The 17,553-nt window shown below is 40.8% G+C and overlaps 1 protein-coding gene across 1 annotated transcript in view; it reads right to left on the reverse strand.

Annotated features, from left to right (window-relative positions):
- Nucleotides 1–5,222: 5,222 nt before the first annotated feature.
- The window catches only part of RANBP3L (RAN binding protein 3 like), a 37,460-nt gene continuing 25,129 nt past the window's right edge, over nucleotides 5,223–17,553 (reverse strand). The window contains exons 9-14 of the mRNA XM_045571570.1: nucleotides 15,759–15,861; nucleotides 15,274–15,404; nucleotides 13,351–13,471; nucleotides 11,116–11,258; nucleotides 7,115–7,304; nucleotides 5,223–6,244 (exon numbers count right to left, since the gene is read on the reverse strand). Of these exons, the coding sequence (XP_045427526.1) occupies nucleotides 6,201–6,244; nucleotides 7,115–7,304; nucleotides 11,116–11,258; nucleotides 13,351–13,471; nucleotides 15,274–15,404; nucleotides 15,759–15,861 (732 nt within the window). The 3' untranslated portion in view covers nucleotides 5,223–6,200. The remainder of the gene's footprint in view (nucleotides 6,245–7,114; nucleotides 7,305–11,115; nucleotides 11,259–13,350; nucleotides 13,472–15,273; nucleotides 15,405–15,758; nucleotides 15,862–17,553) is intronic.

Genomic DNA, 17,553 nt, shown 5'->3' on the forward strand with positions numbered 1-17,553 from the left:
GTGCGGCCTGCGGGCCCGCGGGAGGGGGACGCGCCGGACGTTGGCGGGGCGGGCGCAGCGGCGATTGGCAGGGGCGGCGCCCACGCGCGGGGAAGGGGGCGGGCCGAGCCGCGGCGCCCGGGGGGCGGGTTTTGTTTGTTTGTGGTGGCGTCTCCGCCCGCGCCTGCGCAGACGCCGCCTGGCCGCCCGCGGGCCGCTTCTCGCCCCGCCCCCTTTCCTGCGGGCGCTCTCCCGCCCGGCCAACTCTCTCAGCCAATCAGGCCCCAGCCAACTCTTCTCAGCCAATCAGGCCCCAGCCAACTCTTCTCAGCCAATCGGGCCCCTGCCAACTCTCTCAGCCAATCGGAACGCGCTGCGCACGAGGAGCTGCGGGGATTGGCTGCGGCCGGGGGAGGGCTGGGGTTCCCTTGGGCGTTGGAGCTGCCCTAAAGAATCCAGCTGGAACCGGTCGTAGGCCACCCCGCCTGGGCAGCAGGGTGGTGTTTGAAGGGCTGCTGGGAAGGCTTGTGGTGGGCATCTTGCAGCGGTTCTGTCCCTTTTCATAATTGCATGTAAGGCTAGGCCACGGCCCTGGCCCGGTGTGGCTCAGTGGGTTGAGGTTGGTCCCATGCATCAAGAGGTATGGTTGGATACCTGGTCAGGGCACAGATCCAGGTTCCGGGCTCGAACCCCAGCGGGGTACCTGCAGGAAGCAGCCTATGGATGTTTCTCACGTGGATATTTCTCTCCCTCTCCCTAAAATCAATTTAATTTTTTTAAATCACATAAATGTAGACCTGTTCCTTATTGCTCATAGGACTAGACTTTTTTTTATTCATTCAACCAACACTTGTTGCATGGCTGATATTTACAAGGCTGGTCCAGGGCCTGATGAGACCGTCCCAGGACCAGCTGCATAATTTGCAGGGCCTAGTGCAAAAGGAAAATGCAACACCCCTTTTTTAGAATTGGTTCAGAATTGAAAGAGAGCAGTCAGCCAAGCGTTGAGCCCAGCTAAGCTAGGGCTCTGTCACAGTCCCTGCTGACCACCAAACAAAAAACTTAGCTCAAAGGAAGACAGAGGTGGGCAGCCTTTGAAAAGGTTAGTTCCTGGGTGGAGTAGTCTGGCCAAACGCAGCATTTCCAGATAAGGTTGAAAAAGTAGGACAAGACCAAAGGGTTGAGAATGTTAGTAATTTGGACTTTATTCTATGAATAGGTAGTGGTTAGCCTTTGAAGGCTTTTAACTGCCCAGTGGGTCCTGAAAGCAATGTTTGATGACTATCGATCTGGCTTTGCAATGTTGAGCACATCGGAGGGCAGGAGGAAGGAGACTTGGGTGCTGTTGGCAACAGTTTCAGGTGGACCTGGGCTGGGAAAGTAGTAAGAGAAATGGAAGAAAATGCTCCTGTTGTAAGAGGAGACTCAAATGGCAGCGCACACACTAGTGTTTTCCCATCCTGCTCCTTAGGTCCACTTGCTCTGACCTCCTCTCTGATCCTCTGTAGTCCTAGCGCTATCAGTAACTGGCGTTTGGACTTTGGGCAGGTTACATCACCTTTCCTGGCTCCCGATTCCCCACCTGTCATCTTTCCTGGCTCCCGATTCCCCACCTGTAAACGGGGGAGCTGGACTGCAGTGATACCATGGTTCTGTCAAGCCCAACTTGATTCTGAATCTGTGACTCTCACTTTTCACCTAGCACCTACCTCCAACATTCATTCATGGGTTTGCTGGATATTGACTGGGTCTCTACTGTGTGGCAGGTAGTCTATTATGTGGGGGGTGTTTCTCTCTTTTCCATGTCCATCTCCATCACAGAAAAGGAAACAGGTTGATGAGTGGAGGAGCTGGGGATTAAGAAATTAAAGAAAGAAAAAGACAGAGGCAGAAATAGATTTATAAAGCTGGGAGCTAAGTGGGAAGAGGCAGGAAGACAATGAAGACCCCTCCCAGCGCATTATTTTATACCCCCAATACCAGGAAGTAACACCAAAACTTAGGATCAAAAGAGCTCATTTGCATTCTTGAGTAGGCCCTAGCATTCCTGTTGCTTGTTTGGATTTACATATCTAGTCCTGCCCCTGTCCAGATAGGAAGGCCAAGCTGATTACACTTTCCGCTATCCTGGGAAAATGTGTATGGGAGCCTGGGCTCTGCCAGTTGTCTCAGACTCAGCTGACAACTTAAAGGAAAATGCCCATGTGCCTTCCCAGACGGCCCTCTACAATATTAAACTAGAAGATACACCATGGAGTCTGGTAGATGTCTGCTTTTAGTAGTCGCTGATCCCTCTGGCCAGGAACTTTGCCTTACAGCAGCTGCTAATAGCGTTCTACAGAAGAAACTTAAGCATAGCTTCCCACTTCTGTAGATTGGTATAACTTAACAGCCTCAAGGTCTTTTCTAATTGTTGCTGTTCTAACATTCTGTAACTCATTAGGTATTGGGAAAGAAGAAAAGGAAGAAGTCAGATAATGGGTGTGAAGCTTAGATGTATAGTGGTGTGTCAGTGATCCACTTGACTGAGAACCAGTTTGGGATCCAAGGCTATGGTCTTGTACATGTGAAATTTCAGACCTCTTTCCTTCACATTTCACAGATAAGAACTCAAATTTTTGGGTCTCCCCATTCCCACATACAAACTTACCCATATTGACATCTTCTCAGGATGTCTTTTGTTCTCTGGTATTTTTGGATCCCATCCCTCCTAACCCCTCAAATTCTCACTCGACTGAATTTTCCTCTTTATTTAAGCATGTTCATATCTATAATATCTTGATATTTTTTCCAGCCCTGAAATGACTTAATCTTCATGCAGCATTTGAAATGCTTATCGTTTACTCTTGAAATTTTATTTTGGCTTCCAGCAAACCGGTCTCTGGCCCCCCTCTGATCCTCTGTGTCCATGGAAGACAGCAGTATTCCTCCCATCTCTCTGTCCCCTTTTTTTGGTTCTTCCTAAACTTGTCTTCAGATCTATCCATCCCTTCCCTTCTCTCTCTCTGCATTCTTCTGCATGAGTTCATCCAGTATTGTGTAATGAAAAGAGCTTGGACTTTGGATTTGAAAAGACCTTAGTTCAAACCCCAGATTCACCATTTATTAGCTTTGTCAACCTGGGACTAGTTCTGTAACCTTTCTAATTCTACTTTTTCATTTATCAAATACTAGAGGCCCAGTGCATGAATTCATGCATCAGTGGGGTCCCTCGGCCTGGCCTGCAGGATCTGGCCAAAACTGGCTCTCCAACATCCCCTGAGGGGTCCCAGATTGCAAGAGAGTGCAGGCCATGCCCAGGATCAGGTTGGGGAGGGACATCGGAGGTTGACCAGCCAGGGAGGGACAGAGGGAGGGCTCCAGGGCATGTCTGGCCCATCTCACTCAGTCCTTATCAGCTGGACCCCAGCAACAATCTAACCTACCAGTTGGAGCGTCTGCCTCTGGTGGTCAGTGCACATCATAGCGAGCAGTTGAGTGGCCTTAGCATGTCATTAGCATATTATACATTGATTGGTTGAACAGATGGCTGGAAAACTAGACACTTAGCATATTAGGTTTTTATTATATAGGATATTAGCTACCTTGTAAAGTTGTAAATATAAGTGCAAATGCCTAAACATGTGCCCATTATAAAGTATACACTTGGCAAATATTAAGCCCCATTCCCCTTATATGACTTTAGCTACTACCAGTATCATTAATGCAGACTGCCTCATGAGCTTCAGATCCTTTTTTCTAACTTTCTGTTGAAACTTACACAGACAGCACATGTCAGTGGAGATCAAATTATATTTGATCACCTGCTATGGGCCAGGCATCCTACTATAATAGAGTAAATAAAATGGTAAATAAAAGGTATCTCACTCTTCCTCCCCCCCCCCCCCCAAAAAAAAGGGGGAGCATAAAGTTTATACACAGAATTGGATAAGAATCTGGAAGGTCTTCACTTAGCCTAAGAGGAGTTAGGGAAAGCTTTCTGGAAATGTCCTGAGTCAACTCTTAAAGAATGGAAAGTATTCGCTAGAATGAGCAAGGGTAAGAAAGGAATTCCACAAAGGTACGGAGCAATGAAATAGCAACTCTGAGTCCCTAGAGAAGGAGACAGGAACAGTGGAAGGTGAGGTGAGAGAGGTAGACATGGAAAAAGACATCGGAAGTATTACATCCATGCTTAGGAACTCAGCTTTCACCCCATACGTGCTAGGAAGCTGAGAAAATGGAGAAAATTATATGCTTAGCTTTGCAAAGATTATGAACAGGAATTTCTTGGAAGAAACACAAGCAGGGAATAGATATCTGAAAGATGTTGAACCTTATTAAAAATTAGAAAAATACAAATTAAGATAATAATGAAATAGCTTTTTATGTCCACTAAATTGGCAAAAAATTAATAAATCCTGGTAAACTTCTAATTTTTGAAAACTATTATACACCAAGTCTTTATTAGGCAAAATAATAACTCCTCAAATTTCATAGTTTTCAAATATCAACACATGTACTGAAATCATTTTGGAATTGTAACTCTTACTCCCTTGTTATACACTGAATGTTTATGTTCTCACAAAATGTATATGTTGAAGCTCTACCCCTTCCACCCCACAACATGATGTTTTTGGAAATGGGGCTGGGGGAGGTAATTAGGGTTAGATGAGAGCATGGGAGTGGGGGGGTAGCCTGGTCTGATGAGATTATAGAGAGACCCCAGAACTTTCCCTCTCTCTCCGCCATGCTCCACAGAAGAGGCCACTGGGGCACACTGAGAGGGTGGCCCCCACAAACCCGGAGAAGAGCCTCAGAATGAACCCCCGGGCCAGCCTCCAGAACTGTGAGAAATAACCAAGTTCCGTTGGTTAAGCCGACCCATGCGTGGTGTTTTGTTACGGTAGACAGAGCAGACGAAGATGCCGCCAACAAGGGAATTGTTAGGGGTCACAATCAAAAGTCATTTTTAAGCCAAGGAATGATCAAACTGGATTGGAAAAGGAAATATAGCTCTAAGTATTGAGCCTAATTTTCTTGTGTAACGCGCTAAGTGTCTCTGAAACAAAAATCGAAAGAGGGACATCAAAACTCGCTGGCATGATTGTTGAAATTACAGTTGAGTTTTTGTTGTTGTTGTTGTTGTTGTTGTTTTGTGTGTGTGTGTGTGTTTTTACTGTTGAGTTTTTAAGAAAATTTCAATTGGCTATATGTGATATACAGTATTCGTTTTAAAAAGGTCTCTATTTAGCCACACCTACTCAAGTATTAATGACAATTTATTATATAAATAAAGCAAAGGACAAGTTAAATTATTTGTTTTTGTAAACCTACTGTTTTGATACATAGGTAATGTATTTAATACATTTCTTCAACAACTATTGGAAGCTGACTGTCAGTCAAGAATATACAAGGTACAGTGGATACGCGTCTAAGAACAAATACTCTCTTTAAAGGAATACATGAGTACATAATCTTACAGTATTAGGAAACCCAAAGGCTAAATGAAAATATACGTGTCTCAGAAGAAAAAGATGTTTTAATGAAATCTTATGCAGTTAGAGTGGTTTTCAAAGAAATGACTGGAAATATTATAAAATATTTGTTTTATGGCCACACAATGCATGACTGAAAAAAATAAAGATTTTACTTAGCTATTTATAAAATCCAGCAATTTATCATTTTAACTATTATATCCATCAATGTGATGAATAGTCCAAATTAGTTATCAAATTCTATTCTAAGTTAACTTATTAAAAAATGACAAATTGTGAACTTCTAAAGTCCATGTATTTCTTAAATTCTGTCATTTTTTCCACAATAATCAAAATGTAAAACCTCAGAATTATCAAACTATACAAGAGAAAAACTTGAATTTCAACGAATTATATTTCATGAACTTCTCTATTAAAACTCTTCAAGGGATGAATAGGATCTTCTCATTTAGTTAGGATGGCTTAGTACAGTGGTTGGCAAACTGTGGCTCGAGAGCCACATGCGGCTCTCTGGCCCCTTGAGTGTGGCTCTTCAACAAAATACCACTGCCTAGGTGAGTCTATTTTTAAGAAGTGACATTAGAAGAAGTTTAAGTTTAAAAAATTTGGCTCTCAAAAGAAATTTCAATCATTGTACTGTGAATATTTGGCTCTGTTGACTAATGAGTTTACTGACCACTGGCTTCGATTTTCCATTGATGACCAATCTTTGTGTAGATGTCATCATGTTATGGTAGGTGGCACTCATGAACAGACAACTGACTGTCGGTGGGTCCACCCAGAAGGATCTATGACATAAATTTAAAATATTATATTATACAACTAGAGGCCCAGTGCATGAAATTTGTGCATGGGGGCAGGGGGAGAGTGTCCCTCAGCCCAGCCTGTACCCTCTCCGATCTGGAACCCCTTGAGGGATGTTCGACTGCCCATTTACAGGGATCGGGCCATGGGGGTATGGCTAGCCTGGGTGAGGGGTTGAGGGCTGTTTTCAGACTGGTCACACCCCTTTCAGGGTGGGGGTCCTCTCTGCGGTGCCTGTCCAGCCTGGATGAGGAGCTGTTGGCTATTTGCAGGCTGGCCACATCCCCCGGCGACCCAAGATCCTAGCCCTTGCTTTTTTTTTTTTTCAGTGCCTCCTTGAGTGGAGGCCAGGGCTGGCTTGAAGCAGGTACCGGTATCTGGGATTTATTCATCTTCTATAATTGAAACTTTGTAGCCTTGAGCAGAGACCAGGACTGGCCAGCATGGGTGGGAAGCTTGGCTTCCTCCATCGCTGGGAGCAATCCAACCCTCCTGCTTGCTCTAGCTCCGTGGCTGCTGCCTTATTTGTTTGTTTAATCTGCATACTCGCTCCTGATTGGCTGGTGGACATGGCTTGTGGGTGTAGCAGAGGTAGTGTCAATTTGCATATTTCTCTTATTAGATAGGATGATAGGCAGCATCATGATGAGGCTGGCTTGGGTAAAATCCCAATGAAGGCCCATTTAGAAGACAGATTTTCAAACCCACTCCTGGTCCAAACAGCAAGGGCTCTCACCCTGACCCACTGTAAACGAATCAGTAAGTTCCACTTTTTAAAAATCAGTTCATACATTAGGATGGTGCTTGATGTTCCTTTCTCAAACCACTGACCTACCAGAAGGAAAGTCCTTTACCTGATCTATTTTTAGTGCCTTGAGTAAAACCATCCTCATCCTCATCACAGCTGTCGCAGTTTAGTTGTGGGAGGGCTGCTTCTGCCTGGCTCTCAGCTTGACTGACATCTTTCTGCTTCTCGAAGCTTCGAAGAGCAACAAGCCGGTGATGTATGGCTGCAAACAGAGATTCTGTGTCTTTGGCACTGGCCTGTAGGGAGGAAATTCCGGGGTTAAGAACAGAAATAGTAACAGCCACATTTTAAGGATTTTTAATCTTTCACTGTTAACAAGGAAGGAACTATAATACATGGCATAAATCTAGAATGTATACAACCCTAAACACTAATGGGCAAAAAGTCCATTTATCTTGAACCAAACTGAATTCTAAGGCAGATAGTTTTGTAAGAGGCCCAGTTTGTGCATTTTAAATGGAGTGGATGAAATTTTGTGGCTGGAAATTTCTATTTGAAGTTAACTTTGTGAAGACCATCCTTCGTCCAATATTTTACCCTGTAGGAAATTGTAGAATTGGGGGGGCGGGGGCCGGGGCAGGAGGGGAGACTTCATTTCCTTTACATCACTGTGTGTGGACACCCCCTGCAAGCCGCAGAGCTCTGTGGAGGAGCAGAGCTCACTAGAGCAGTCTATGGTATTGTTCCCAAAACCCATCAGAAGTACTTGTTTTCAGCACTTTTCTGTGCTCTTTTTATGGTTGCAATAAATGTCAAAAGGAAAGTAACAATACCATTTGTATAACAGTTATTGTTATTCTGTTGTTACCCATTTTTTACAATAAAACTGTGGTTATTTAGCCCAGGTGTTCAACATACTCTCACTCCCCTCTCCCTTTGACAGGTGAGGAGAGGACAGCTCAGAAAGGTGCAATGACTTGTCAACACAGCTAGTTGACAAACTGTCTGGCACTTGAATCCCAGGTTTTTGTCATCTAACTCAGTGTTCTTTAAGGTAACATGACAGTAGTTTATATGTTTGTATCTTTTCACAATTTCAAAGAAAATCTGGGACATTTTTTTCTCTTTACTAACCTTTCAGAGAGTTACCAAACATTTTAAAACTCAGAAATGAGGGTTGAACCAACTATATGCCAACTCTTGGGAGAAGGGTTTTAAAGTATTTTTTTTCATATGCATGTATTTAAGTTGCCTTAAATACTTTTGGGTGGAAAAATTTAAATATAAATGCAATAAAATATTGTTGGTTCTCATATTGTATTTGATAGAGTAGTTGTTAAATAAATATTTGTTAACTTGACTACTTTAATTGTTTAGATCATGTGCAAAGGTGTAATTTTCTTTAGTAAGCTAATTAATAACAAATATTGAGAGTATTTGTAATTGAAATATAAATGCTATTCTGCTTCCTTGACATTCTTACATTAAATTCGTAATGACTTTCACTAGCCAATATATCTATTTCCTTGGACAAATTCATTCAGATGTTTTCATTTAAAAAATTCCAAAGTTAAAAATAAAACAACATGATATATTTTTGAATAACAAATTTGCAATGTTTAAAAAAATTATAACTCCGAGGAAGTACCATAAAAAATGCTGGTGAGAATGAAAACTGTTCAGTCTTTCTGGAGAGAAATTTGTCAAGACAAGTCAAAACTTGTTCCCAAGAAAATTAACATGTATATACACAGTTTCCTGCAGCCTCCTTAAAGAATCTATGTAGCCAAAACAGGTTTGGCTCAGTGGATAGAGTGTTGGCCTTCGGACTGAAAGGTTCGATTCCAGTCAAGGGCATGTACTTTGGTTGCGGGCACATCCCCGGTGGGAGGTATGCAGGAGGCAGCTGGTCGATGTTTCTCTCTCATCAATAATCACTTTCTAGCTCTATCCCTCTCCCATGCTCTCTATAAAAAATCAATATATATATATATATATTTTTTTTTTCTTTTTTAAAGAATCTATGTATATAAAAGCTTAAGCAACCGTTAAGATTTGTAGCTATGACATACAATACACTGACCACCAAGGGGCAGATGCTCAATGTAAGAGCTGGTACCCTGGTAATGAGTGTGCTACCACAGCCAACCTCCTGTGGCCAACCAACCTCCCATAGCCCCTCCCCCTGGACTGGGTGAGATGGCCCCAATTAGCCCAATTGCCGAGCAGGCTGAGGGACCCCCACCTGTGCATGAAATGCACCAGGCCTTTAGTTTATAATAATGAAACAATAAATTACCTAAGTATTTAACAAAGTGGAATTAATGGAATAAATTAGGATGCATAATACAATAGAATTCTTTTCGCCTGTTAAAATAATTTTTGAAGAATGAACTATTTAATGTCACAAAAACACTCATTTTCATTGATAAGTGAAAAGAAGGTTATATGTATATATTTTACAATCAAATATTAGCTATCTAATCTTCTCAACCATTTTATGAAGTATATTATTATTATCTTCATTTATCAGGTGAGTAAAATCAGGTTAAGGGAGGCTAGATAACTTGCTTGAAGGTCATACAGTATGTACAGTATGGCACATATCCTATATGATAAAGAGCTAATATGCTGATTAGACCAAACAGCGGAACGACCGTCTGGACGAAGCCAGGGCTGTGAGGGGCTGCGAGGGCCGAGCCTCTTGAACAAATTTTGTGCTTCAGGCCTCTAGTGTATTATATATGTGTGTACATATGTTTATATATTAAAATACAGGATAAAACCAATCAAAGTATTAATAGTGGCCATTTCTGGGAGTGGAATTTGGAGGGATTTTTATTTGCATTTTGTTTGCTTATCTCTAAAAAATATATCTTACAATTTGAAAAGACAGCATGAGCTCAGTGCTGAGCAGCAGAATCCAATCCTAGTTGTCAGTCTCAGGCCGGCTGCTTGGAGCATCCAAAGCCCGTGACCGGGCCTGGCAGAGTGGCATCTCCTTCCATGTGAACAGGGCTGGTCATCGTCTTACATCTTAGTACTCCACATCACTTACACCTGACATTGTACTAACTGTTCACTAATAAAACCTTTGGTTTTTTACCAATGGTCACTTGCCAACGTTTCTTCCATTGGTCTGTGGAAGCCAAGCCACTGGTACTGCTGCTTCTGCCTGAGTCACCTGGTCCTCAGCTTTCCCCTGGGTCCCAGCCCAGAGGGAGACCCAGCCTTTTTTCTGGCCTGATTCCTGCCAGCTCTCTCTCTCTCTTGTGCCTGGAAATCTTCTAGTTAAGGTCAAGCATTCCTTTTGCAGGAAGAGAGCTGAAGCTGTGCTCCATCCTGTTACCTTGGAGACTGACTCATGTCCAGAGCTGGAATTTGCTGTTGGAATGGCTAACTCGCTAGCCCTGTGTTTTTCCATTTCTCCCTATTCCTTTCCTGTGATCTCAAAGCCTTCTGCATTTCAGCATTCACTATGAGCATAGGCTGTGGATTTTGCTAGCTCCTGACAATAGTCCCTTTGTAACTTAGTAAGATTGTTGAGATGATTTCAATGGTAAAGAAAAATATAGAGGTTCAATAGCTTATATCAATAAAAATATCTTGGGACAGCTACCAGTTGATTACTCTAGATTTAGGTGTTAATTTCTAAATTCCATGTAAAATGTAGGTCTTATATTAGACTGTAAACAACCAAAGTGAACGGCTGATTTTTTTGCCAATGGTACAGGTTACACAAAATGGGAAAAAGCCCTAACTGGTTTGGCTTAGTGGATAGAGCATCAGCCTGTGAACTAAAGGATCCCAGATTCATTTCTGGTCAAGCATGTACCTTGGTTGCGGGCACATCCCCCATAGGGAGTGTGCAGGAGGCAACTGATGGATGTTTCTCTTTCATTGATGTTTCTAACTCTCTATCCCTCTATCCTTCTCCCTTCCTCTCCGTTAAAAAATCAATAAAATATGTTTAAAAATAAGTAAGTAAGTAAATAAATAAATAAATAAAATGGAAAAACACATACAACACAAATGAGTAATTGCAGAGATCTATAAAAACAGTAGGGTGGGTAATCCTCTAACACTAAACTTTATTATAATACTTACCTGAATTAAAAACACTTTGATGCTATAGTCTTCTAAATCAGTAGCTGTTATTCGTAAATTTCGGTGGTTTGCTCTTTGAATCTCCATTTGAGTCCAGAGTTTGCTGTTGAGAATCAGCCTCAGGCTCCCTTGATTGCGCATAACTAAAACAGGAAGGTGAATACATCAGAGCACAGAAGAGCTGACTTCTTACCCTTCCAGGGGAATTCCCCAAATTGAAAGCAAAGTAAATCTTATACTAATTTTTCAGATTGTATTTTCATATTAAATTTATTACCTGGTTTTCAAATTGAACTTTATTATGTTAAAGAATTTTTTTTGTTAAAATGCTGGAATTATATATTTTTACTATAATATTAAAAATGATTAAAATTTTAGAACTCCTTTGAGGACCTAGTGTTCTGAAGAATTTACCCAAAAATTGTTTAAAATAGAGAAAACTGAAATGAAATTAAAAAATAGAATGAGTTAAATAAATGATGGCACAATTATTCAAGGTATTATAGAACTTAAGAGGCCCAGCTGGTGTGGCTCGGTGATTGAGCTTGGACCTGTGAAGCAGGAGGTCACAGTTTGATTCACCTGCCCAGGAGTATTAATATGCTTCTCAGTGGAGCATGCAGGAGGTAGCCAATCAAAGATTCTCTCTCAATCATTCTCTTTCATCATCATTCTCTCTCATCAATGTTTCTATCTCCTTTCCTCTCCTTCCTCTCTGAAATATATATATATGTTTTTTAAAAAAGACTGAAGAAAAGAGACTTATTGACATAGAAAAGTGATCATGATATATACTATGTAAACAAGAAGAAATCCAGTTGCAAAATCCAGTTGCAAAGCAATATAAACACCATGAAACACACCTTTTTCAATATATATATACATTTATGTAGATAGGAACAAAGTCTAGAAGAATATGCATTGTAAACAGAAGCTATCACAGAAAGACAGACCTATTAGTGATTTTCTTTCTTTCTGTTGACCCATATTTTCTGTCTTCTATAATGAACTTGTATGTCCTGTGTTCTTTTTTAAAAAAAAGGTTGTTTTGTGGTTCTTTTGGCAGGCGGTGGAAGGAGTGAAATAAAACCAAAGTAGAAAAACAACCAGCACCTGCTTTGGGAATAATACTTAGAAACCTGCTTGCCAATTACAGAACTGAAGACACTGTTTCTCTTCTCTCAGTCTGAATTCTATTCCTTACCCATTTGTTGAGCTTGATATCTGAAACTCAACAAACATGCATACACTTAGATCCGACTTCAATCTGTGGGCTCCTCCACAGCTCTTACTGGCTAGTATCAATCAGACAACCAAACCTGTTCCCCCTACACACATCTCCGTGTGGGCTCACTTTAAGTCTGGGCCTCTGAATGAGGGCTAGTGTGCCTCTCAGATGCCAAAACCCTCCCGAGTCTTTCAGTGTGACTGATTCTAGATTCCAACCACCACTCTGTCTCCAGGATTCAATAACCACACACCTTTATTTCCTGGATACTGACTTTTCATCCCAACCCACACACCATGCTATGAATGGCATTGTAAATTTTAGGGCAAATATTCTTTTTTAGGAAAACTATTTTCACTTTTTAAATAATTTGTATCATATTCCTTTAAATAATAATGGATTGCTATTTAGGTATGTGGTGGGCTCCTTCATGGGTACTTTACATGCATTATCTCACTGAATTCTCACAATCAAGTTATGGACTATTACATTTTCATTTATTGATTTTGAGAGAGAGAAAGAGAGAGAAAGAGGGAGAGAGGGGGAAAGAGAAGGAGAGAGAGGGAGAGAGAGGGAGAGAGAGAGAACAAGAAAACAAGAAACATCAATTGGTTGTTTCACTTATTCATTCATTGGTTGCTTCTTCTGTGTGCCTTGACCAAGGATCAAACCTACAACCTTGATGTATGGGGACACCAGTCTTACCAACTGAGCTACCTGGCCGGGGCAATTATCCCCCTTTTAAAAAGATATCACTGGGCAGAGTGGTTAACTAACTTGTCTAAGGACACCAGTTAGTCAGTGGGGGAGCCAGAACTGGAATCGGTGTCCTCTGGCAGAAGAGCCTACCCTAACCAGGAAGCTCCTATGGCACACTGGAAACAACCTTGTTTTCAACAGCCTGATTTCTTGACGCACTTTATGACACATCTCCAGACAATGATCTGCACCTGGATTGGAGATTTTACCCTGAGACATAGCATCTGCCTTCCCAGAGGATCCCTTACTTAGTCTTGACTGGAAGGCCCCATGGTCGCTGCCAGCTGTATCATTGAGTCTCAGAGCTCCCCGGCCCCTCTCAGTCCAGGACGGGGTGGTTTTGTTGAACACGAAAAGCTTGCAGTTGATCTGAAGGGCAATATTTTAAAATGTCAAACATATAGAAAGTTTCTCCAAATCCCTCCCTATACTTGTATTTGTTTGATCTTTTACCAGAATAACCTTTGTTAATGATTTACACATCAGTTTTAAAATAGTATTTAAACGTAAATATTTAACTTTACAAACATACAAGTTTTGAATAGTTCAAACATCAAAAATCAAGCATATGGGAGAAAAGGGAGGACTTATATAATACTTTCAACAATAAAGATTTTTTTATTATTTTTAAAAATGTTTTATTGATTTTTTACAGAGAAAAAGAGAGAGGGATAGTTAAAAACATCGATGAGAGAGAATCATCAATCAGCTGCCTCCTACACCCCCCCCACTGGGGATGTGCCCACAACCAAGATACATGCCCTTGACCGGAATCGAACCCGGGACCTTTTAGTTCCCAGGCTGGCTCTATCCACTGAGCCAAACAGGTTTCAGCAACAATAAAGATTTTTTTAAAAAGCAAGATGTACAAAGTGAGAAGTCCCTCCCCAAACCTAGTTTACTTTGTACTTTCTACCTCCTGTATCAGTAATCACTATTGCTAATATTTTGTTAATTCTTTCATATATAAATATGAAAAAAAATATATATGACAATACATTATATGTTCCCCTTTTTTATTCTGTTAATGGTAGAATAGCATACTCCTTTCTGTACCTTGCTTTTTCATTAACAATACATGATGTGGTAAAAGTAGGTTTATAGAGTTGTGAGTACATACATAAAATAAACACATAGAGTTTATTCTTATATTATTGTTTATTAATTATTGTATTATTCTCCATATGAACTGTAAACCTACTTTGCCCCACCCTGTATATCTATATAAACACCAACTTTCAAAGTAAACTTAATGCTATTTGAGCTATGTAATTTATTTGAAGGTAAAGCACTTATGGAAATATTTGTACGCTTTAAATATTTTAAAGAATAGAGCATGAGAATTAAGGTGTGATACCAGAGTGCCCTCCTGTGATTAAAATACCAGTGGCTCTCAAAGTCACTGTGCTTGTGAGTCACCTGGGCGACTTGTTGACAATACAGCAGGCCAGGTCTCACCCGGCACCATTACTTCACAGTCTAGGGTTAAGCTGATCTGAGGTTACGCTTTGGGACACACTTGTATAGTAAATGTATTAACAGTCTGAGGGGGAGAAGAGGAAAGGAGGAAGAGCAGATGTAGACAGACCAAGGGAAACCGTGCCTTGTTGAAACACGATCAAGTCATAGTAATTACACTTCACTTGCCGAGGCTGATACATGGACCGCTGGCTCCACATTCAAACCCGATGGTGATACTGAAGCATCTGTGAAAGTTCTGATTTATAGGAAATTCAGAACTTACAAACTTTCAAAAGGAAAACAAAATTCTTTTACTCTCTTGAACTAAAATAAATACATCTTATCAGCACCTTAAAGCCTTCTGTGTAAGTTAAAATGTTAAGTCCTATGATAATGGCACCGATTGGACAAGCAGGCTGAGCAGGGTACAACTTAGGTCGAAGTCATATTAAGAAAGGGTCCTGAGCTGTCTGCTTCCTAATGTGAATAGTTGTAAATAACCCGTTTTTCTGCAACTTATACGCACAAACGTAAGAATCCAACAAAATAGTGGTTTAATTTTTGGAAGTGTCCTACATGTTTATTTAAGCAGCTCAGTGTTTTTGAAAAGTATACTCCTGCCTTCTTAAAAAACATGTCCCTGTTGATGATAACTTTATACCTGTAAGGGCTACTTTATATCTGTAAAGAGCAATATATGATATACAGACCTTTAACACATTATATTCTGCTTCCTCCCCTGTTATTACATCAATTTTCTTCAGCAAGCATTTCGGGGATGATTTGGAAGAGAGCGCAGCAGCTGATTCAATCAGGGATATATTTTTAATAGCATCTGTTCCTAATGAAAATAAAGGGAAAACACATAAAAGGCCCCATATTTTCTAGTGTGAACATTCTTTGTTGTCCCTATTAAATGCATCTCTTCCACTTTTTTATAACAACGAGTGTTTCCAAAAAACTCACGTTCTTCAGGCTAAGTAAATCTCTTTAACAATTTGCCGTGTCATTAAGTTAAAAACTTTAAAAAGCTTCTATATCATGTAACTATATGTATATGCTTTATTCTTTACCAACAAATTTGAAAATGCTGAGCTATTGTTTTTGTACTTTATAGATGTTAAAAAAAAATGACATGGGAAAACACGAAATAAACTAGTCAAACCAAATGTTTTACAAGTGAAAGAATTCTTACTTGAGTTTGGAGAGTTGATAGGAAATCTTAGAGTGTATTTGAATGGCTTTTCCTTGGCTTGGGAATCATTTTCAAGTTGAGGCTGGGTGAGTTTCTGCATACCCTAGGCAGCGGGGGAAAGATGCATGACTTCATTTTACCCTCTTATATTTGCAGGAAGCCAAAGATATCTTTGTTCTCTGTTTTAACAAAACCAACTGCTGTGTTTTCGTTTGGGCTCCCTGTGGGCTGAACAGAAGTTCCTCCCTATCCTCGCAGGACCTTGGTCCTGGTCCCCAGGAAGCGTAGCCCAGGGACCACCAGCCCACTTGGGTGGGATCTGGTTCCAGGGACAATGTGAGAAGTTTTAGAGGCCCCACAGAAGGTAACAGCTGTTCCATGCTACCCCAGACTAACCTGATACCTGCAAGGAGATGCAACTATTATATATCGTATTTCAAGGCATTTCAGTATGCCCAGCAATTCGCTGTCTCTATCCACAGCATTAAAACATGATAATAATAATAATAATAATAATAATAATAATAATAGCCCTGTCTGGGTGGCTCAGTTGTTCAATTCCTGGTCAGAGCACATACTTAGGTTGCAGGTTCAGTCCCCTGTAGGGGCACGTATGGAGGCAAACAATCAATGTTTCTCTCCCACATTGATATGCTTCCCCTCCCTGCTCTCCACATTCCTTCCTAAAATCAATGAACATATCCTGTGGTGAGGATTAAAATAATAATAATAATAATAATAATAATAGTAATAATAGTAATAATAATAATGATAAAATTATCCAGAGGACCTACTGAGCTGTCTCAGAGATCATCTTCATAGAAACAATTTGCCTCCCATCAGCTTTTGCCAACAATGGGTCTTTGCACCAGTGTTGTAATCAAGGCCTGTGTGAAAAGTTCCCTACATTGATGATCCTGTGTAGAGCCCCCTGCAGAACAGGGAAAACTGGAATGATACTCAGGTTTATATCATTTCCCTTCGAAAAGATTTGTTCACATTATTTAACTGAACATCAAGATATTCTGTTAAAACTGTTAGAGACAGGTATAATTATTTCATTTTAAGAAAACGTAAGCCGAAGCCGGTTTGGCTCAGTGGTAGAGCGTCGGTCTGTGGACTGAAAGGTCTGAGTTCGATTCCGGTCAAAGGCATGTACCTTGGTTGCGGGCACATCCCCAGTTGGGGGTGTGCAGGAGGCAGCTGGGCAATGTTTCTCTCTCATCAATGTTTCTAGCTATCTCTCTCCCTTTCTCTCTGTTAAAAATCAATAAAATATATATATATAAAAAAGAAAAAAAAGAAAACTTAAGGCACAGAAAGTTTAATGACTAACTCTAAGAGCACATGGTCAGCTAACCAGTCAGAAGGGTATATTACCCCCAAATCACTAGGCTGCGGGATTACAGGATTAGCCAGAAGACAAATACAGGTTTTTCTCTGTTGCTCCTATTTGTAGGATGTTATCAGTAACATAGGAAGCACAGATTCTTTTGTAAACCAAAGGTAAAGTGCCTTCTCAAAGTAAATCTGCAATCCTGACTAGGTCCTTGGTATAGGTCAGTGGTCGGCAAACTGCGGCTCAAGAGCCACAGGCGGCTCTTTGGCCTCTTGAGTGTGGCTCTTCCACAAAATACTACGACCTGGGAGAGTCTATTTTGAAGAAGTAGTGTTAGAAGAAGTTTAAGTTTAAAAAATTTGGCTCTCAAAAGAAATTTCAATCGTTGTATTGTTGCTATTTGGCTCTGTTGTCTAATGAATTTGCCGACCACTGGTATAGGTATCTGTCTGTATA

This window comes from Pipistrellus kuhlii, unplaced genomic scaffold (assembly GCF_014108245.1).
Source record: "Pipistrellus kuhlii isolate mPipKuh1 unplaced genomic scaffold, mPipKuh1.p scaffold_m20_p_4, whole genome shotgun sequence".
Classification (NCBI taxonomy): domain Eukaryota; kingdom Metazoa; phylum Chordata; class Mammalia; order Chiroptera; family Vespertilionidae; genus Pipistrellus; species Pipistrellus kuhlii.